Source organism: Colletotrichum costaricense (assembly GCF_030867565.1).
Source record: "Colletotrichum costaricense strain IMI 309622 chromosome Unknown Scaffold_7.1, whole genome shotgun sequence".
NCBI classification, from domain to species: Eukaryota; Fungi; Ascomycota; class Sordariomycetes; order Glomerellales; family Glomerellaceae; genus Colletotrichum; species Colletotrichum costaricense.
Window position 1 is genome coordinate 1,051,351 of NW_026848236.1, and position 20,670 is coordinate 1,072,020.

At 52.0% G+C, this 20,670-nt stretch overlaps 9 protein-coding genes across 9 annotated transcripts; 7 read left to right on the plus strand and 2 right to left on the minus strand.

Annotated features, from left to right (window-relative positions):
* Positions 1–993: 993 nt before the first annotated feature.
* On the plus strand, positions 994–3,429 carry CCOS01_07537 (uncharacterized protein; the record flags this gene model as incomplete). The annotated part of the gene is made up of 3 exons (XM_060455701.1): positions 994–1,518; positions 1,576–1,723; positions 1,778–3,429. The coding sequence occupies 3 exons, from the start codon at positions 994–996 to the stop codon at positions 3,427–3,429; spliced, it is 2,325 nt and encodes a 774-aa protein (XP_060313593.1).
* A 655-nt stretch (positions 3,430–4,084) lies between these two features.
* On the plus strand, positions 4,085–5,092 carry CCOS01_07538 (uncharacterized protein; the record flags this gene model as incomplete). Its single annotated transcript, XM_060455702.1, has 1 exon — positions 4,085–5,092. One exon carries the CDS (start codon positions 4,085–4,087, stop codon positions 5,090–5,092), a length of 1,008 nt encoding a protein of 335 aa, XP_060313594.1.
* Positions 5,093–6,065: 973 nt separating this feature from the next.
* Positions 6,066–6,974, plus strand: CCOS01_07539 (uncharacterized protein; the record flags this gene model as incomplete). Its single annotated transcript, XM_060455703.1, has 1 exon — positions 6,066–6,974. One exon carries the CDS (start codon positions 6,066–6,068, stop codon positions 6,972–6,974), a length of 909 nt encoding a protein of 302 aa, XP_060313595.1.
* A 680-nt stretch (positions 6,975–7,654) lies between these two features.
* CCOS01_07540 (uncharacterized protein) lies at positions 7,655–8,659 on the plus strand (the record flags this gene model as incomplete). The annotated part of the gene is made up of 1 exon (XM_060455704.1): positions 7,655–8,659. The coding sequence occupies one exon, from the start codon at positions 7,655–7,657 to the stop codon at positions 8,657–8,659; it is 1,005 nt and encodes a 334-aa protein (XP_060313596.1).
* Positions 8,660–9,833: 1,174 nt separating this feature from the next.
* On the plus strand, positions 9,834–10,243 carry CCOS01_07541 (uncharacterized protein; the record flags this gene model as incomplete). The annotated part of the gene is made up of 2 exons (XM_060455705.1): positions 9,834–10,046; positions 10,130–10,243. 2 exons carry the CDS (start codon positions 9,834–9,836, stop codon positions 10,241–10,243), a joined length of 327 nt encoding a protein of 108 aa, XP_060313597.1.
* A 1,373-nt stretch (positions 10,244–11,616) lies between these two features.
* Positions 11,617–12,603, plus strand: CCOS01_07542 (uncharacterized protein; the record flags this gene model as incomplete). Its single annotated transcript, XM_060455706.1, has 1 exon — positions 11,617–12,603. One exon carries the CDS (start codon positions 11,617–11,619, stop codon positions 12,601–12,603), a length of 987 nt encoding a protein of 328 aa, XP_060313598.1.
* A 2,729-nt stretch (positions 12,604–15,332) lies between these two features.
* On the plus strand, positions 15,333–15,821 carry CCOS01_07543 (uncharacterized protein; the record flags this gene model as incomplete). Its single annotated transcript, XM_060455707.1, has 1 exon — positions 15,333–15,821. One exon carries the CDS (start codon positions 15,333–15,335, stop codon positions 15,819–15,821), a length of 489 nt encoding a protein of 162 aa, XP_060313599.1.
* A 2,084-nt stretch (positions 15,822–17,905) lies between these two features.
* Positions 17,906–18,932, minus strand: CCOS01_07544 (uncharacterized protein; the record flags this gene model as incomplete). Its single annotated transcript, XM_060455708.1, has 2 exons — positions 17,906–18,201; positions 18,554–18,932. 2 exons carry the CDS (start codon positions 18,930–18,932, stop codon positions 17,906–17,908), a joined length of 675 nt encoding a protein of 224 aa, XP_060313600.1.
* A 190-nt stretch (positions 18,933–19,122) lies between these two features.
* On the minus strand, positions 19,123–20,083 carry CCOS01_07545 (uncharacterized protein; the record flags this gene model as incomplete). The annotated part of the gene is made up of 3 exons (XM_060455709.1): positions 19,123–19,371; positions 19,719–19,947; positions 20,037–20,083. The coding sequence occupies 3 exons, from the start codon at positions 20,081–20,083 to the stop codon at positions 19,123–19,125; spliced, it is 525 nt and encodes a 174-aa protein (XP_060313601.1).
* Between the last annotated feature and the right edge of the window lie 587 nt (positions 20,084–20,670).

Below are 20,670 nucleotides of genomic sequence, written 5' to 3' on the forward strand. Positions count from 1 at the left end.
AATCTCAAACTACGGGAGTTGGGACGAGACTGATTTCAAGCCCATTCTCGCCCATTTCTGAAAAAATCTCCGTCAACGATCTCTGAGAAATGGAAAAGCCACAAAATTCGGCCGATGAGACGGTACCGGTTATCTGCCTCCCCAAATGTCTTCCAACGCCACAAGCCAAAGAGATTTCACCCCCCCCCCCCTAAACATGAGAGATGTTCCTAATGTTTCCGTGATCCACTTTGGCTGTGAACGATTGAGTTTAAGGCCATCATAGAGGATGGACTAAAAGTCGGGCCGGACCTTTGTGATCAAGCGGGAGGTCAAGGATCTTGCCACCCCCCGCATGTATTGATGCCGTTAACTGATTCTTGGCCTTCCATTGTGAACTTGGCTTTGTTCTTCGCTATCAACTTTGTGATCCCCGCTTCAACTGAGTGTTCTCTCAGAAAGCCTAATGCGCCGCTCTCACAGACAAGTTGGAGAAGACCCAAAGCCGACACAAGACGCCTGCTTTCCTCTAGAGCCCAAACGCGTTCACCTTTTGATACCAACAGATGGGTAATACCCCGCACATGATCTACCTAGACGTTGGCATTCACTGCCGGCTCTCCTCGTGGGCGCTTGTTTCACACGAAGGCAATATTATTGCCGTTTTCGTCGTCAAGTCCGACCCCGCCCCCAGTGTTCATTTGAGACACGGCTGATATTGACTTTCTGATTTCGTATGTTTTCAATGCGGCTGAAGATAGAGAAAAAAAAAAACTGCGCGAAAACAAATGCTCTGAGAGATGAAGACGGTCCCCTAGGTGTCGCATTCTTCTGTGGGCGGAAAGCTGAGCATATCTCATAGAATTAGGACAGATATAAAGTCCCGGCAGGATATCCTATTACCTGATACCCATCGTTTGACAGTCTGCCATCGATAGTTATGAATTGACAGGCTTACTGCTTACTATCACAACCAATATTCATAGCTATTCGACTACCCTGCCAAACTCAATCATGACTTCCACATCGAAAGCGTGGGACCACTCGGTCGACGAACGTATCGGACACATTGCCAAGGGCCTCCACAACAACCCCAAATTCAGCAAAAAGGAAGTCCCAGGTCTACAAGCCCTTCTCGATGACTACATCAACAAAGACATAGATGTCGACTACGTCCAATTTCTCCGCAGGCTTCTCCAGGTCTTCAAGGACTCGGAAACCGATGGCGCATTCTCCAACATTCTCCATAAGCATACTGACGACGAGCAAAAGTGTATCAAGAGATTCCTCGCCGGCGATGACCCCAAGAAGATCGGCAATGGCTTCCAGATGGGTCCCAGTCTGGGGTGCCGGGAGGAGCTGGCGAGGCTGCATGAGGCGGACTGCGTTATCCAGGTTGGCGCGCGGGGTATCAAGAAGATCAAGGAGCCTATCCATAAGCTTGCTGTTAAGGAGAGAGCGCTTCTTCAAAACACGTTGACCAAGATGGAGGACTTCTTTGAGGGTAATAAGAATGAGCTCCAAGGAGCCGGTATCGTAGTAAGTCCTCGCTCGAATGATTTATCTCGATAAACGATTTGCCTAACCAGTCGTCAGGTATACTACAAGACGGAGTTCCAGAACTGGGGTCTCACCGTGAAGAACGTTCCAGCTCTCACATGTGTGCCAAAGACATCTCAAGAGGTCCAACTCATTGTCAAGTACGCCAAGGCGCACAACATGGGCGTGCGATGCTCAGGTTTCCGTAAGTTTCAGCATGTCTCTATCTGCTCGCTCAATATCTGATTTTTCTCAACAGGTCACTCGTGGTCCCCGGTCTTCGCAGAGAACGGCTATGTTCTCATTTCCCTCCTTGGCCTTCACGAGGTCACCAAGCTGCCCAACATTACGGCTCTACCCTTCCCAGAGTCCGCCGCCAACGACCTCCAGACAATCAGCATGGTCTCCGAAAAGCCCCTCGAGAACGGCAACTACCTCGTCAGGGTCGGCACCGCTTGCACAAACGAGAGACTCCGCCGATGGTGCATTGACAACAAGACCGTTACGATGCCCATGAACGTCATCATGGTGGAAATCACCCTGGGTGGCTCCAACGCCCCAATCTGCCACGGCGCCGGCCGTCGCCACCAGACCCTCAGCGATCTCGTCCGTCGCATCGAGTACGTCGACTGCCACGGAGAGCCGCAGGAAGTCACCAGGCCCGAGCACCTCCGAGCCGCGAGCGGCTGCTTCGGACTGATGGGCGTCGTCACGCACATCACACTCGAGATGTCGCCCATGACCTACGCTCGCCTGAAGCCCGAAAAGGTCTCCGTCGCGCTGGCCGTGCCTCCGCCCGCGGATCTCGACCTGTCTAAGCTCCCAGCTACGCTCGCCGACCCCTGGCGCAACCTAACCGAGGGAGAGAGGCGGGGATATCAGGAGATCTTTGAGGACCGCGCGACAAACGACTTTTACTCGGAGTGGTTTTGGTTCCCGTACTCGGACAAAGTCTGGGTCAACTGCTGGAACGACACAACCAACAGCGCCGGCGTCGTGAACTTTCCCGACGACGCCCACATCTTCCTCTCCTTCGTGCAGACTTTCACGATGAACGTGCTTCAAAACACCACGCTCCTCGAGAAGCTCGTCGACCAAGTCTGCTTCACCGAGGCGGCCGTAACCCTCATCTCCCGCTTCGCCATGCTGGCCCTCCCGGACAAGGAGGTCACGACCTACGTCCCTGACGCGCTGCACTTCCAGCGTGCGATCCAAAACGTCCGCGTGCGCGACATGGAGGTCGAGATCCCGCTCGTGGCCAAGGGCGGCAAGACGTTTGGACCTGATGAGCCTGTGGAGATTGACTATGCTCCTGTCCAGCGCGCTTGGTGGGATGCGATTCTCACTGCGTATACGAAAGAGAATCGGGAAAAGTGTCCCATGCGCATGCCGTTGGAGATGAGGATCATGGGAGGAAGTAATGTCGTGATGGCGCCTCAGCGTGGCAACGAGTTGGGCACTTGTTCGATTGAGGTTCTTACCCTCCACGCGGCCTCCGATATCTGGGTGCCATTTGCTCAGCAAGTTCTCGACAAATGGATGGCTCTCAAAGATCCTAATACTCAGAAACTGTTGAAGACGCGACCTCACTGGGCCAAGGAGTGGAAGGATTTCAGCGTCAACGGCAGGCCGTGGCTCGAGAAGATGAAGAACGAGGACTACAAGGCTGAGATTCAAGAGTTCCTCGGGATCATGGCGGATATTGGAAAGGAGGCCGGGTGGACTCTAGAGGATCTGAAGACTCGGTTCTCGAACAAGTTGTTTGATGATATCTTCTTCAGTAGCCCCCCGCAGAAGAAGGCGAGCGTCACCAATGTGCTTCAAAGTCGAAGTGTGAACAAATTGCCGCAGATTCGGGCAACTACAAAGGAGATTAATCTTGAGTCTGTAGAGGACTCAATTTCTTTGTAACAAAAGGGGCGAAAGTCACACAGAAAGGTTGAAAAAGGATTAAAGCGATCACAACTTCATCTAATAATACCTAAGTTGACACTATACACTGCTTCTTGCCTTTGTGAATTGCTCTCGCCTCAAAACACATTTCAATGGCATCTTCCTTCTAAATCTTCCCCCGATTCGTCTGTCGTAATGGTGATTCCCTCTCACACACCAAAATCAAGGACTCACTTTCTTGCTACCATGGAAGTTCATTCCATCTTCCTCCAGAGCAGGGCTGGCCAGAACCTGAGTCTCAAAGTACTTGGCACTGATACTATTTCAGAATAGCACTGTGACGAATACGGTACGGGAGGCGAAGCAGAGTCAAGGCCGTACGATCAAGCATGACTGAACATCTCCCGGCTCCTGCATCGATTGACCACAAACAAACCACCTCCGCTTCAACTCATACCGCTCCTTCGGCTACCCGCACGTCTGAATAGATTGACGGCTACTGTTTGCAAGCAATGGAAGAAAGACTTTCGCCTGGTTTCTTCCTCACACGTCTCTATTCTTTTTTAGTTATTTACCTCTCTTCAATCAGCTTTCCTTCTCTTCTTCTCTCATACACTTTCCACTCAGGCACACGAAAAGTCTCCAACCGATTCTGAGGCTTCCAACCATCGCGATGAGTGCCTCGACATCCACTCCAGACGCCAAGATGGCACCGTCCATGGATATGTCATCTCTTGGCAAGGCTCTTCCAGTCGTCAAGGGCCCGAAAGACCCCAAGCACAAAGTCTTCGAGCTCGTCTTCGACCACCTCCTCAAGGAGGCCGAGCAAAAGACCGACTCAATCCTCTATTGGACCTCCCGTGACCCCACGCCTGACGCCAAGTCTGGCCTGACGGTTTTCGACCAAGTCGACTACGCCGCGCTCGGCAACCGCGCCCCCCAGCGCAAGCGCTTCCGCATCGTCGGCATTCTCAACCAGATCGACCGCCGCTCCCGCATCAAGTTCAAGCTCCTCTTCCGCCCCCGGGAGATGATCTACGTCGAAGGCGCCGAGCCCGGCTTCGTGCGCGTCGGCTGGATCTGTCCCACCAGAGACCACTTCCTCATCTTCGTGGGCGAGCGGGAGAGCATCCCGCACCTCTATGCCGCTCTCATGAGACCTCGCCCCGCCAACTGTCTCATCACCCACTCCATTCAGAGCGTCCGCATCTTCATCACTGAGTTGTACCGCTACGCCTATGGCAAGGACTTCGAGGCCATCCTTCAGTTGCCCAACCTCAAGCAAGTCGCCATCGACGTTGGCGTCATCCGCATCCTCAGCACCCCCAAAAGAAAGCGCCACCAGCACAACTCGGAACTTCCCCTCGACAGCAGGCTGTTCCCGTCACTTATCGAGTGGGAGCGCAAGTATCGTCAAGAGATGAGGCCCGTCTGGGCCAAGCTGCAGCAGAAGGGCATCAAGCTCGTGTGCTACGCGCCTGGTGCCGGCGACGTGGAGCTTCTCGAGCTCATTCGAAAGAACGATGGCAGCGTCCGCATGAAATTCCTCGACCCCGTCTGTCATTGCTACGATAATCAGCGTCACCCGGTCATTCTTGCTATGAAGGCTGACAACGGTGGTCAGCTGAATATGCTCAGTCGCGATGATCTGGCTCGCGGAGGCGAATTCCGTAGCGTTTAGTGCAGTGGCTGTGATGGTTATGGGTGTTTGTCACTGATGGGCAGAGATGGACACGAGGTTTCCTGCCTCCTTATTGCGTACTCGCGATATTCAGAGTTCCACGATACTGGCTCCTGTTCGATTGTAACAAGGGGTATCATTCAGCTCATACGAAGAGATGACAAGTGGGAGGATTGGGCTTCAGACAGCTAGTCGTTCGTATGAATCACAATACTCATTCGTAAACTCCATGAAGTCTCAATTCATTGCACCAGTGATATCATCATGAGATATAGCTACAATGGTCCGATCAGAAAATGCTGTTTTCTTATCTAAGAAAGTTGTCACCGTCCACGGCCAGCCCAAATAAAAGACGGTAAGACCAGATGCAAATTTCCAGTCGCGTTCTACCATAGCATTGATTACCGACGCATGTACAATATGGAGGGCCGCATGGTACACTTTCGGCAAGTTCAGAGGGTAAGATTGATAGTGACTTTATGACGGTGGCAGTCCTCGGCTTATAATCCATCTCAAGCTCTGAGGTGAAGCTATCGTCACACCATGTCAATAGGCCGAAGGGCTCGCGGAAAAGACTGCCAATTATTTGTTTACCTTACTCATCTTGAAAGAGGCATCATATCCCAGTTGTAAACAGCCTTGATTCAATGGCCTTGATGATTCTTAGTGTGTCTCTCGTCTCGTCCAGCCACTGTCGTCCTTCTCGGTCCCGGAAGCCTCCTCTTCATCACATTGAATCACACTCACAATTTTCCTGCTCCTTCCTTTTTGTTTTGAGTGAGCTGCACCTTCCTCTTTACAATTCGAAGATTCCCTATTGCTGTGGTATAAAATACTCACCTGCTTATCCATTTCTTCCCACTCTCCCTTTCTCTCACTTTCACTACCGCGACCGTACCCATTACCACAGCAACAACAATATCACAATATTATCACACCTCAACCACCACCAGTCACAACGATCACCGCCATCATGGCAGACCCTTTGCCATCTTCTGTTGTCGCAGCGGTGAATAAGCGGCCTCAGATGAAGGCTAGTGTGCCATACGAGGTCTTTCTTCACGTTGTTGAACAGCTCATCGATATGGCAAAGAGCAACGATACCAAGGTCTGGTCTCTCGCCTACAATCACAGCCTGGCCACCAAGCTGGTCCTCAACGATGTCAACATTTTAGAGGACAAGCCCTATTCCGTGACCTACAAGCGCTACCAGAAGCTTCGCCTTGTCTCGCAGATCAACCAGCAGTCCCGACGCATGACCGAGAAGACCTTTACCAGACTCCCATTCATGGTCGCCACTCCCGACGGACTCAGTCGCCAACTTTGCCCAGTCAAAGCATACGTCCCTGTCACAGACGAGTTCGTCCCTTTCTTCACATCTCTGGAAGAAGGCCGCGAGGCCGAACAGTTCATCTACAACCAAGCTGTGCTTCTGCCCTCTGCTTCTGGCTACGCCCTCCTCTCTCGCATCGAAAAGATCTTTCTTCTGCGCTTGCGCTACCTCATCACTGCAAACAAGGAGTCCCTTTCAACCCTGATCAGACTCCCGAACCTCAAGTCAATCACAGTCAACGTTGGAAGATTTGGCAAACTTCACAATAGAATGAAGCCAGGTATCCACGAGGTCGACCCGAAGAAGTTTCCGGGCCTTGCACAATTCTGCACTCAGGACTCTGAAGCACTCAGAACTCTATGGGCCGGCCATCTTGAAGCACGAGGAGTCAAGCTCTTCGGGGTCATCGACAATGACCAGCGCCCCATCATGGAGTTACACCCAAGTCGTGACAAGATCATGATCACATACATTCAGCCTCATGCCGACGAAGCCGTCGAAGAGTTGAGAGAGCGTATGAAGCAGGTCTTGGAATCTTTGGCAATCTGACTTTGACGTTGGCGGATCACGAATGGTACAAAGGGATGGATTCACACTTGTCCTTTGGAAGGAGGATAGATACCCAGCTTTGTGGTTACGGAAAGACTGGTGTGGCAGTTGGGGTAGCTCTCGCCCCAAGAATCAGTCTATCATAGAAGGACGTACTGAGGATACAGGTTGTTCAACACGCTGGCTCATGAGAAGTCGTAATGAGGAAATACCAAAGTCTTTGTCCCATGCACAGTTCATCGAAGGTGATTCGTTTTCTTTTGCACATGTTCACCGAGTATGTATGTCGTTGTCCCCAGTTCAGGGCCTTTCATGAAGCCTCAGCTTTTCTGAGAAAAATGTGACAGGACGTTGATCCGTATTGTGGTTGATCAATCTGCCATAGGCCTGATTCTGCACCTTAAGTCAAGGGTGAGTATGCAGGCGGACAAACAAACAAAGCCCAACATGACGACTAAGCGGCTACTCACATGAAACCGAATCTTCTCAAAGTCCTAATCTTCATACCTCGACTCATCCCTTCTTTCCTTTTCCACCCTCTTCTAGCATTGAGGTCGGAGTGTTGAGAAGGATTCGACAAAACACCGTCAGATCCTCAATTCTGGCGGTCGGAAGGTAAGTAGACAACTCGCCGCAATCACTACCACTTTTCATTTGCTAAATCTCTTCATCTAGATACAATGACGTCTGACGCCGTTGCTTCATCTTCGCCAGCAGGCTTTTCAAACACCAAAGGAGAAGGCGGTCAAGTTCGCCTCGCAGACCGAACAGTCCTCTCGACAGCCTCCTTCGCCGGCATGTCGCGATCCACTATCCGACGAGGCAAATTAAGTCCTGCAGATCTGCCCCGCGAGATCTTTCTCAGCATCATCGATGCTTACCTCGAAAACGCTCTCGCCGACAACCGCTCAGTCCTATGGGTCATCGACTACCACCACGACGCCCCGACCAAGCTCGTCCTTCGGATCAGAGGCCATAACGTCGGCTCCGAGATGGTTGAGATGAGCGAACTCGACCGTTTCCAGAGCATTCGTCTTCCCCTCCAAATCGACAAGAAGACGCGCTCCATGGTACATCGCCACTTCCGTCGCATGCCCGTCAAGAAGAACCACTCATACTACTCGCCCCTTTCTGCTGTCGACGCCTGGGTTCGCCCTGACGTCGACCTTTTCACGCCCGACTTCAACGACACCGAAGGAGCCCGTCCCATGCGCGAGACAAAATGCTCGTCGGCCATTCAGCTTCCCACTCCCCTGGGCCACGACTTCCTGAGCGGCGTCCAGCACGTCTTCCTCCCGACACTTCGCTTCTTTCAGAAGAACAACAAGGTCGCTGTCGCCGCGATGTCAACGCTCCCGAGCCTTCAGACGGTCTCCATTATCGCCGGCTATTCCGTGCCCATGTACGATGACCCCGAGCTCCTGGCGATTCACCCAGGCTGGATGAAGGTCGAGGGTCACCGGTACCCGGATATGAAGATTTGGGAGGAGAGACACGGTCGTGCCTTTCGCAAGCTGTGGCTTCCGTTTAAGAGACGTGAGATTGAGCTTTTTGCGTTCAGGGATGATATCAAGCCGGCTGTTATGGAGATGAAAATTACCAAAGACGGTATTCGCGTGAGGCATCTTTTTCCCGACTGCTCCTGCTGCCCCTCCGACCTTGAGTATAATGACAAGGAGAGTTGAAGCTTCAGAATAGCCATTTGTACTTGTACGCGATATTGAGCTACGATGAACCCGCGGACTCTGGGATTGCCGCGTCTCGGGCGAGGTATACATTATCAGTTCAGGTCAAAGTCGAAAGCAATGAGTAGGCCGTGGAAAATACAATTAATTTGGCCAAACGTTTAGCGCAATCTCATTACCTCCTACTCCTCTGTTCATGCTTTCACTGCGGATTCATCTCAAACATGCTCTGTACGATGTAAGGTATTATTTGTGAGAACGGAACGGCTTATAGGCATAATACACCAACTGATTGCCTTGTGACCCCAACAGGTAGGTGGCTGGGGCTCTCTTATCATTTGTGCCCGCTGATATTCCTGGTGCTTCCTCCCTTCTGTCGCCTCTGGCACTAGTCTTTGGTTCCTTTCGAAGGTTTGCGGCTCCGCAGCTCCAAAGTCAGTCATCGTTTGTTCAAGGCAGCAGACATTGCCCTCCAGGTACCTGTAATATGTCGGATAAAATAAGGCCCAAAAGGGTAGAAATCTTTGCCGCGAAATGGTGCATCCTCCCTCATTCTGGAAAGGAGGGGCATTCCTACTCCTTTCAGATTTCCCGCTTCTTCCAAAATCACTTTAAGCTTCTACTTCGTTCTCATCTGAATTTCTTACCACTTACTTTTCTTCGAGCCAATCTATGTCATCCAACGATGTCTCCTCATCAACTTCGTCCGGCGCTTCCAGGTTGCGCCGGCCCTGACTCTATCCCCACCGAGATATTTTTTGCCATCATTGAGGCCTTCCTCTCAGATGCGAAAGCTTCTTCACGGGCCATTGAGTGGCGGTTAGAGTACGCAGAAGACGCTCCGTCGAACTTCCGGCTCGCTCTCACTGGCGACGTGGGTTACCCTGGACCGCTCAGCGTCCATCGATTCCGAAACATCTCTATTCCTTTACAGATCAACAAGAAATGCAGAGAGCTCACTAGTAGGGTCTTCATACCGATTCCCTCGCTGCATTTTTATCTTGAGAGAACGGGCCCTGACATCTTCGTCCTACCTTACGTTGATCTATTCCGGGTACCCAAAGTGGAAAGTTATTACTTTAGAAGCCTCCTCGATTCATTGATATATCTCCCGACTTTCGAGGCCCACGCTTTCATGCAACAAATTCGACGATTTCATATCCTGGAATTCAACATGGCTATTCTCGAAGTTGTTGAGAATCTGCTGCAACTGAAAGAAGTCATCTTCGATGGGGAAAGCCTCATTGACACCATCGAGATGAGTGATACCAAATGCCTTCTCGGTATGATTCCTATGGATGCCGACAAGTTTCCCGAATGGAGCGACCATCATCTCCCCGAAAAGACCAAGTTTGGGTCATTTTGGAATCCGTTCGGCCGTCGAAGCGTACGAGTATACGGAAAAGTAGCAGATAGTCGACTCTCTACCTTTGAGGTTTACAATACTTCGGATGACCCTGATGCGGAAAGTCCAAGTATCAAGTCCCTAAATCCAGAATGCACATGCTCACAATGCTTGTCGGCAACAAAAGACGAAAAAGAGAGCGAAACCCGCCCCGTTGGCCCGGCTTCATTGCCTTCTAGATTATTTATGGCCATCATCGATATCCTCATATCAGAAGCTGTGCAGTCCGCATGTCCAATCTTCTGGGAACGGACTTATTTGATTAAAAGCCTCATCGCCCTAGACGCCAGCGACCACGGAAGAATGTCTCACGAAATTCGAAAGAGATTCGCAAGTCTCAGACTTCCCTCGCAGATCAACAGAACGGGTCAAAAAATGGTTCGTCAAAGGTTAATCCGAGCGGAGATATCACGGGGTGAAGAGCCCACCTACGGATGGGCGTTGCCTGAAATCAACGCTTTTTCCATGGAAGACAAATACTTTGAAGCAAATCTGGAGGGCATTCGACTCCTACAGAAAGTGCAAAACATCATCCTTCCCACCAGTGCGGAACCTGGTAGTAGATACTCCCAGAATCAGCCAGTCAATTTCTGTACTGCTCTGTCGTTGCTACCAAATCTTAGGAAAGTAGTCTGTCACCTCGAACCATGGAGATATTATTGGAGTCGCCGTTCACTATCGACTCTACCAAGCCCCCGCCCGAGCGAGCCGGTAGAGATTGACGACAGAATAGGTCTCGACTTGCAACTCTTAACATCAAAATTTGATGGCATGTCTAATTGGGAATTTCTCGAGAATAAGAAAGTTCGATTGTACGTCACGGATGGCGAGGGTGGTGCAGAGATCATTCAGACGACCGAAGGCTTCAAAATGAAATACTTGACTCCAGATGAGACCAAAGATTGTAAATTCTTGTCAGGTTGGATGATACCGTGATGCCAACAGGATATTGGGAACGATACTAGATGATTCTGTGTCACTGTGGCTACGGAGCACGGAGTAAGCTCTTGGAACCACGGCGTCATGAACATGGTGGTGGGGAAGTTTCGGACAACGAGATTCTACTTTTGCAGAATGCCTCACACATATTGCAGGGGGCCAAGTTAGTTAGTCTGGAGTAATATTGTGCTTGAGAATTTCCCTTTCTTCTCCTTTCTTCTAAGCATAGATACCAAACAAAGAATTCAAAGCCCGACGCCTGGTCGTGCAGGCGTACGATCCTTTGGTTTTAAAACCCATGCCTTGAAAGGTCGGCAAAGAAAGTCTTTGTCCGTCTTTTCCCGACTTCAACGTCAGAGCATCAACATTTCATGACAAAATTTTCTTTCGGAGATCGAAAGAAAAAGTTGTTCGAGTCCAGTGTCGGTGGAACACTCAAGGTTCTTTATCTGCCGTCTCTGAAGCCATCGGTTTTACAAATATTATGGCTACTATCCTACCTGACAAACGCTGAGAAATTCTAGAGGCAACACACCATCATCACAAATTTCTCATACAGTATCATCACTACCGCATCACTTTACGCTTCCTGAGTATTGATTCGCCTACGACAATGACGCCGCAAAAGACTTCGGACGTAGTGGAGGAGTCTCGTTGCCTTCCCCATCTCCCAAACGAGATCATAGTTATGATATTCGACAGAATGATCGCAGGCGCCGCCGCCGATTGCCAGCCCATCACGTGGGAAATTTGTCACAGTCAAGACCCTCAAAGACTACAACTCCCGGGACGCGTATTACAAGACGACGTAATAGCCCACTCACAACGACATTTCCCACAACTTCAAGACACGAAGCTAGTTTCCTCGAGGGAGCGCTTCAACAATATGCGACTGCCATTACAAGTCTGCTCTTGGACCAGGGCCATGGCCCTGAAGACTTTCCATCCCCTTCGCTATCGCAGCCAACCCTACATGCTACCGCGTGCCTCATTCTTTGGAGAGCGCATGCTTGGCTTTTCGAAGGAGGATTATGTTTGGGCATGCCCAGCGCTTGACGTCTTCTGGATCATTAATGACGACGTCGAGATCGAGTTCACGCAGCCGTGGCCGTGTGCCCAACATTCGAGCGACCATCACGCCTCCTCAAGTTCTCAGCCTAGTGCGACGGCCGACGGAATCCTCCGGGTTATCCAAAACGTCAGATTCGATTGGCTCAGTTCGAATATCATATCCCCAGGGGCCCTGTCCGGCGCGCTCGAATGGTCCCTCTCCCTACCGAGTATCGAGCGAGTCTATGTGGACAAGCACCTGACGCATCCTAGCTACGGCGCGGCCGGGTACTTGAAGACGGGACACTACCGGCTAGGGTCTCGCAAGCGTGGACCCGAGTATCTTCACCTCGTCGGGTTACCGGACAGGATTACCTATCATCTGCAACGCCCGACGACAGACAAGGCCCAGTGGAAGGCGCTGCGGAGTAGGAAAATTCCGGTTGTGGTTCGCGATCCAAGCTTTAGTGATGAGAGTGACGAGACTGTCCCGCTAGAGCTATTCCTTGATGAGAAGGATGAGATCTGTTTTCGGCTCTTCTGTCGGTAGTCCCTCCATGTTGTGGAGTTGGTCCTGGAGTGGGGGCCATGTAGAGTTAGGCTCGAAGTTAAGGAGGGACTGAGAAAAGACATCGAGGTTGAAGCTTGAGACGTGGCTTCGGCAAGAACTATGAGGAAGAGCTTCTACGCCGGCTCCGCGACACTATGGAAAGAGACGAGGAGACTCTCTTGAATAAGAGGTCCGAGAGAGGCCAGGTTCCGCACGAGTGACAACACCCGAAGGAGGGGACCTCGGAGGCACAGTGAACTTCTAGTCATTCCTGGGATTTAGCAGACCTGTTCGTATTCGTTCACGATGTTGGGAGGATGAGCATGCGTGATAGATAACGGGAGGGTATCATTAGTCAGATCAAGACAAAGAGACGTTTGTCTTTGAAGAGATGATCTCGGGGTAACAGTAACTTTCAGTTTTCTCCTAGAAATTATCTCATGCCGAGGAAGTCGATGGCATTAATCACTGGTGCCTTGAGGATCGCCTGAACGGCTGCGTGAAGTTGGAGGGTATATATAAGGTGCCCTGCTGTCGACTATGAGCAAGGACTGCGTATGGCTTTATCAAGAAAGAATTACTTAGAGACTGCTCGTAGTTCTAACTCCCTCCCACTAATTGTGACGAAATGGTCGAGAGGCCCCGATGGCGCTTGCCATTGTATGACTTGAGTTCAAGTAGCAACTACGTATTATCCTGATGATGGCAGAGATGAAACGGAATGACCACAGACGATGCGCAAAAATGCCTAGAGCAGAAGGTGACAGAGGGGTGGGCGCAAACCACCCCTCATACACCAAATACAAGAATAAGCACGCTCCCACCACTCGGCGGCCCAAAGACGACAACCTACAAGGTGTTTGTCGTGGGCGTTTAGTAACCCACTTGGGCAAACCTTGTCCCCTCGAGGTCCTCCCCCAGAGTTACCACAGCGAGGCCCAGCAAGGCTAGCTTATCGCAGGGTGTATACAGTCCGTAAAGGCCCACAAACGCCTTTGGTAAGAACCTCGTGGGGACATTACTCACCCAAGTTTGAGAGTGAAACAATTTACTACTTGAGAGACGACAGTAATAGCACCGAATGTAACTCCATAACGAAATTCCCACGACTGACAGCTGAAGGAATAGACGATACCTCACCTGATACTCTCACCTTAAACAGCAACCTCCCTAGACACAACCCCAACGGCGAAAGCACCCGACTCCGCTTACCTTGCCGGTCGACGGTTGAGGGGTGAATGGTGGATGACTTCACATCGACGAAAGCAAAGCGAGACGGCATGTCCGGCCCCAGTACCGACTTACCTTTCCCTCATACCATGACCCAAAAGCCAGGTATTCTCTCACCTCGCACGATCAGGCATCCCATCTGTCCGCTCGACCTCATTCTCCAAGGAAACTCTCCATGGCCCATCCCCAAACATAAAACAATGGATGGATGTAGCTTCAGAGCATGGCTGTGTAGTGGGAGTATAGCATGCCAGCCCAAGCCCACCCTCCTTCCAAGCATCCTCGTAACTATTCCGCTCGTCGGGAAACACCATCCCACGTTCCGCTTCGATCCGCCTCGGTGTCACAGTCTAGCATTTCCCATCCACCTGTTGCCTTTTATCGTCGTGCCGGATGTTGAAATCGCCCCTTGTGGGTTGAGTCGGCAGAATCCATCGGCAAGCGACCTCATCATCGGGGCCGCGTGCCTCTATACCATCGTCACCCGTGTCGAATGACTCCATCAACGCAAATCCGTTGCAACGTTCTCGCTATCGTCGTAATCGTATCATCGTGTACCCCATTCGTGTTCGTCGTAGTCTTCGTCATCGCCCATTTCGCGCCCAGTATCTCCCCACTTTCCGTCCCCTACGCGACCTCGGACACCAACCTCATCGCGAAGTTCCCATCCAGAGCAAGCGAATCTCCGTCATTCCAGATATCCAGATTCAACCTCAGTCGTACTCCAATCCAAACTCATACAGCCGTCGTGTCGTCGTAAAACCCAAACTGCTTGCCCCCAAAGCGTCGCCCATCCACGCAGATTCCACTGAGCGTATTCCCCAAGTCGCACGAATGAAAAGAACAGTCACAGCAAAAAAGCACAGGCAAAAAAGTGCAAAGAGAAATCACTAGAATTATAGCTAAATTCTCGCTCATCTCTTATGTGGCAAAAAACCGATCCTCTCCCGCCGGCCGTCCCTACGCTGTGCTGGACCGCGCAACGTGCTCCCCGCCCCCGAAACGTCGCGGAGCTGGTAGAAACGGGCAATGACGTACGGCCGATCACCGCCGATCACCATTCGCCTCCTCTCACCTGAAAAGTAACCCCCCAAATCCCATCAGCTAAATTCCACCAAAAAACATAAGAGCATTGCAAAAAGAATACAAAATCAACAGCAAACAAACATCGTAAATCCAAAAATCAATTGGATTGAAAAATCAAAACAGGCCGATTCGAATGACTGCAGAAAGAAGCTTTGCAAACTGGCCATTCCCAGAAAACCACGCAAAAAATAGTCAACAAAATACACAACAACAGATTTCCCCGCTTCTTGCAAACGGTCGATCTGCAGATCTCATCCCTCTTGTTCGCCGTCAGAACCATCAGAAAGAAAAGACCATCGCAAAAAGATCCGGGAGAATCCCTGTCTTTCACATTCGTCGGTCGTTCCCCTTCTCTTTGACAAAGCTTCTGAAACGTCCCATCATCCACAGAGTTCTGTCATCCCCAGCCGATCATGGGCTCCCATCTAACCGTGCCGAGGCCCCCCCCTCTCAAAACGTGTTTGCCGATCCCCGCCACTCAACGTGCCTCTTCGCCAGCCTGTCAGGTCAGGTCACCCAGAGAAACTCTGAGAGCTTGCAGAGAGGTAGGGTGGCGAGCTGGCGAAACGGGGGAAGCATACACAGTAGAAAAGAAAAGGCACCTTTCAGCCCTAAACTCAATGCTACTCGGCATACTGCGACAGCTGCCCCTAGAAGGCATCTTCCCACGGCGATCGCGTTTCCACTGGTACTCCTGCCACACGATCACCGTCGCATTCCAGGTGACAGAGTCCGCAGATCTGAATATCGCCCCGCGCGATAAACCTCTCCAGTGGTCTCTTGTGGTGATAGATGCCCCTTTCGCCGCCAGAAGAGTAATCTTCTCCCTGCCGATCGCGGAAACAAGCCAGGGGCAAGCTTCTGTCTCGCGTGGCGACAGCTCGCCGCCTGGCCACCCGTAGCATCCTGCCCATTGACCAGTGGAAACGCTTGTCTCCGCTGCTTCAAGGGCTTCTCGTTCGCTTGTCGCCTGCCCTACAGGGAGCAAGACCGATTGTAGGTGGCACTGGGGGCATTGATCCGTCCTCAAGGTCCCGAAGGGGAGCACTTGCACCCACAAGGAGCCAGCTGGCAAGCGAGGATCGCCGTCTCGGCTGCTGCTCTACAAGGGGAATGCCCTCATGCAGCAGGTAACAGACCAGTTGATAGTGAAGAGGATGTGAATCGCGAGATCCTGCAGCCCTAGCCCCTTCTCGCCTACGGTCCTCTCGCTCCTCCCTCACCCTCGCCCCCCCACGTTCCGAGCCAAAGGCCAGAAAGGGTGTGAAAGGGGAACACCGCCACGAACTCGCGATCTTCCCTCAAAAGAGAGCTCTCGGGTGTGGCAAAAGCCTCAAGTTACCGCTTCAGGAAACCGACAGGCCTCATGTGTCGTCGCCATTGGCTCACCATTGACGTTCCAACGGCAAGACAAGCGTCACTCCGCTACCGAAGCAGAGAAACCTAGTCCCTCACTGTGGCTGGAGAGGAGGTGGAGGATGGGGTAAGGAGAAACGAGGAAACAAGAAGAGGGATTCTCACCTCGAAGTCGCTGTGTCCTGGAGGAAGAAGGGAGTCGCAGAAGCAGATCGGAGAAAAAGACAGGGCACGATCGGTGTAAGAGCGTGGAAAGGGCACCAGAACCTCACATCCATCAACCAAGAGAGCCGCGTCGAGCGTTGGTCCATGGGGCATCGTCGACTCTTATCCTCTTCAACTTGGCGAGAGTCCCTTGTGGCTGGGTCCAAGACTCCCTTCTTCTGATGGAACCCCTCCGCCATGCCTCCCGAGTCCCGAGCCCTCGTGGCACCCCTATCCTCGGCGATCCCAAGAGTCTGGAATCGTGTAGGGGTCCTGTCACCCAATGAGCGGCCCAGATGTTGGCGAGATAGAAAGTGACTTCTTCCTAACGATACCCCAAAGACACTCACCCCTGGGGCGCCCACTGCGTCCGACGGCTGCAAAAGCCGCACCTACGCACGAACGCCATTTGTTTCCCCCATCCGTCCCCCTTCAACTGTGGCGAGTGCATCAGACCAGAGCCAGTCAGAAGTCGTACTTCTTCCACACCTGGCGCACACCCACCAGGGAAGCAGCGGCTCAGCCACTTCAGCCACGCAACTCTCCACACATATCGTTCGAACGCTCCAAGTGTGGCTCGCCTCTAAAGCCACATGAAGCAAGTGATCGACGTCTTCCCTACACTTGTGGCGGGCGAGGTCGAAGCCGAACAGAGGCCTTAAACCCTTCGCTAAACCTAATTGTTTTACGCGAAGGGGCTGAACCCTTGGCCAGCTGAGATGCCATGGTCTTGATGAATCTGACTGGATACTTCCCCTGAAGAATGATGCGACTTTGAGATATAGTTTGGAGTGATCTTCATGCCATGGAGGATCATGGGCGCCGGATTATCGACCTGTGGCACCAACTGTGGCTAGTAGCCGCGCAATCATGGCGCATCCTGTCTCGTCACAGGCGCACAGAGGTCATCTGGAATGTAACTGCCCTCCTTTTCTCTGCATGAAGTATCTTCGTGTTCCATAGACGCCGTCGAAGCTGCGTGACAAGGCTGTCTCTCCGTGGTCTCTCTTACAGCTCGTTGGGTCCAGGCTCTTCTGCGTGGTCCTGGAGATGCTCCCGTGGTCGTCAATGATCAGCGTGCAAACGCTCCGTTTTGGGAAGCCGGTTGAGCCACTCCCTTAGGACAAAAGGTCCTAGTCTCTCTCGTATCTTGAGCCACTCAGAAGCGTCTGCTGAACGGCTTGAGAACTGACTTGTGGCGAGTGCCCTCCACCATCTCTAGACCGTGGCTGGCACTCCATTTTCCAATGTACCGGTACTTGGAATGCAGGACCTATGGCTTCACCCGCTCGCGTAGACCTTCATCGTGTACTCGTGCCGCTGCATGATGCAGACCCTTCGGAAATCATTAACTTTCAGGTGCAGGGTCTCGCAACCGCGTCTTCGCGACATGGTATGAGACGCGTGGCCGGAGGAGTGCTTCCCGCTACTTTTCTCTTCTTGGGTGATTTGGTGTGTACAGCTCCAAATTCTTAGACAATGTCTGAAGAATATGAGACATTATCAGGCTCTGATGCAAGTTGGGCAATCTTCGAAGTATCCCTACGTTCTTTTTCCCATCAGCAATGGGACCATGGGGTCGCATGCGACCGGGGCCGAAGGTGCTACCGTTACCTTTAGCCGCAGGAGATCGACCTGGTAAGGCGAAAGCCTCGCTTTCCGCATGCCAAGGTCGTTTTCTGACCCCGAATTCCCCGCACGCAGGCCCCTCTTTGAATGTATCTGTCAGGAAATTTCGAGACTACCGGCGAAATGCGCCTCGAATTTCTCTGCGATGTTGTGAAATTTGTTGGGTTTGACGTCTTTCAGCAACAGTTCAACGTGACTGGACTGTATTTCAATCACAAACCCTCACCTCGGCATTCCGAAATATCAGACGGTCCGGGCTATTGGTGCCGGAGAAATCGATCAGAAGATCGAGTCAGAGATCCAACAACTCTCAATCTGTTAGCGTAATGCAATACGATCCAGTCGTCGCCGTGCGTGATTCAGAGACACAATGTCGTTTGAGGGCTTGTCCTCTGACATCGTCTGGCAAAGGAGGTTTCGTGCGGCCACATGGTTGCGGCCGTACAAGAGGCCGGTCGTTCATCTTGCAGCTCTAGCCAAGGGCGGCCTCCATGATAGGCACCTTTGATCCAGGCTACAGAGGTGATGTGCCTGTGATGTGATACGGCATCGCTTTTGGTGAGATGATACCATGATACGTAGGCGATCGAATTGTATGAGCATGGGTAGTTGTTTGTGTACGCTGGTGTCTTGATATCAAGCTCTTTGAGGTCAACACGTTTGCTGCTCGAAAGTATCGACCAACAACCTTTCTCTACACACCCCTCAGCCACAAGTTCTTGGAGGTAGCCGAGCAACGCAGCATCCAACACGCTCATGATGGGCCATCGTAGTCGTAGGTAGTCGCCCATCTTTGGTCCTGTGGTGCGTCGCTTGCGCCACATGTGGCTTCTCGGCCTCACGGCACGGATAGGCGTATGTAGGTCGGCTTACTAGCTCAACCTTCATACCTATTTTGACTCATGTTTGGGTCATCCGAGGAAACGTCTTCGAGCGAATGAGACAAAAGTCCATGGCGCTTCCAGACCCTCGAAACACGCAAGCACTCGCCACATCATCAGTGGCTCGTGTATCTCAAAAGGCAATGGAAGGCGGCGATCGCTGTGGCTTGACGTAGAGCAGTGAGGGGGATTGTCGGGCGGCCTCGCGAGGTATCTTGTACTGCGCCGATCGCACGGCATGGCCGGAATCCGGCCGGTGTGTAAGTGTCTCGCCGGGTACGTCGGGGGGATGGTCTGCTGACGGATCGGACGAAGTAAGCAATTGCCCCGCTATTCGCCAGTCGGTGGCCGCGGAGCTGTCGGGGTATGTCGCGATGGACCCCTTTCAGCGTATGAGCACCTGATGTGTCTTCTATCCATACTGAAAGCACTCGATAGGGTTGTCGAACATTTTCACTGATTCGCTGACCGAGGCATGCATGTTGAGTGGTCATTCTACCCCAATTCGAGAATTCCGATCGCAGAATAGCAGCCTGATGGATCAGTGGTACTCAAGCAGCTGTACGGAATTAGGTTGCCATCCTCGAAGGAAACTTGTTGCCTCAGCCTTTACCGTGTGCTTGCCCAATCTTTTTCACCCCGTAGAGTCGCAAGAAAATAAACTTCGTTTGGCCCCGTTCCCCAAAAGTTGCATCTTCTGCTCCGGTTGGCTGGGATCGTTGAACAAACATGAACTGCGGGGGTCAAAGCTCGTAGGAAATAGGTGATGCCGTATTCACGAGCCCCAATGTCGGATTCTGTCGTGATCTCACCGAGGGCCAGCGAGACGGTCTGGATATGACTCTCAAGCGAGAGCCTCGCTCTTGTTCGAGGGTACGAATACGCCCGGATCCTGTCGGCGCGGCGCGGCGTCAGGGCGTTGGAGCAGGTCGTAATGGGACCGATCGGACGGAAACCGCTGTGCGGCTGGAGAAAGACAGTCGCTTTTCATCGACGATGTTGTGGACTCGATGGCTGTATTCAGGGATTATCCCAGGCGCGGCAGACCGAAACTTTGGATCCGTCTTCATTGCCAGAGGGAAGTCTCCGCTCATGTTGTTCGATTATGATGGAGCAACCGGACCCGCGATGACAGTGGTCTAGACCGTCGACGACGCTAGCTGAAAAAACACTTCGACAGCGGTTTCAACGCCTCCCTGGTGGCTCCCACGATCGAAATGAGCGCTTCCCACGCGAGATTAGCCACAACACGGCCATCTTCCAATCATCGTGCTTAACGACCTAAACGGCGGCTTTTGTGTCCCAGTCAGTAATAACCGCCGTGCATGACCTATACGGAACCGACATGAGCACTAGAGTCAGCCATTGTTTCTGTGGTTCGGTCTCTCGGGCCTGGCAATCTCAATTTGAAATATGCTTGATGCGAGCGCTGCGATAATAATGCAAACTTCATGAAAATGCCGTAAATTCTCTGTTCCCGGATAGACCGAAGAAATCAGCGGGTATGTTGCTATGGTACAAGCGACAATGCATTGCAGTGCAGGGAGCTCGTCTCTATCAATGTTCCCCTCCAATGCTTGCGTCACTCCATCGGCCAAGCTACATGGCTCCTGAGCGCTCAGGAAGCAAAAACACACACAAGGTGTTGCCTCGAACAAATGAAAGACAGAGAGTTGGGTAC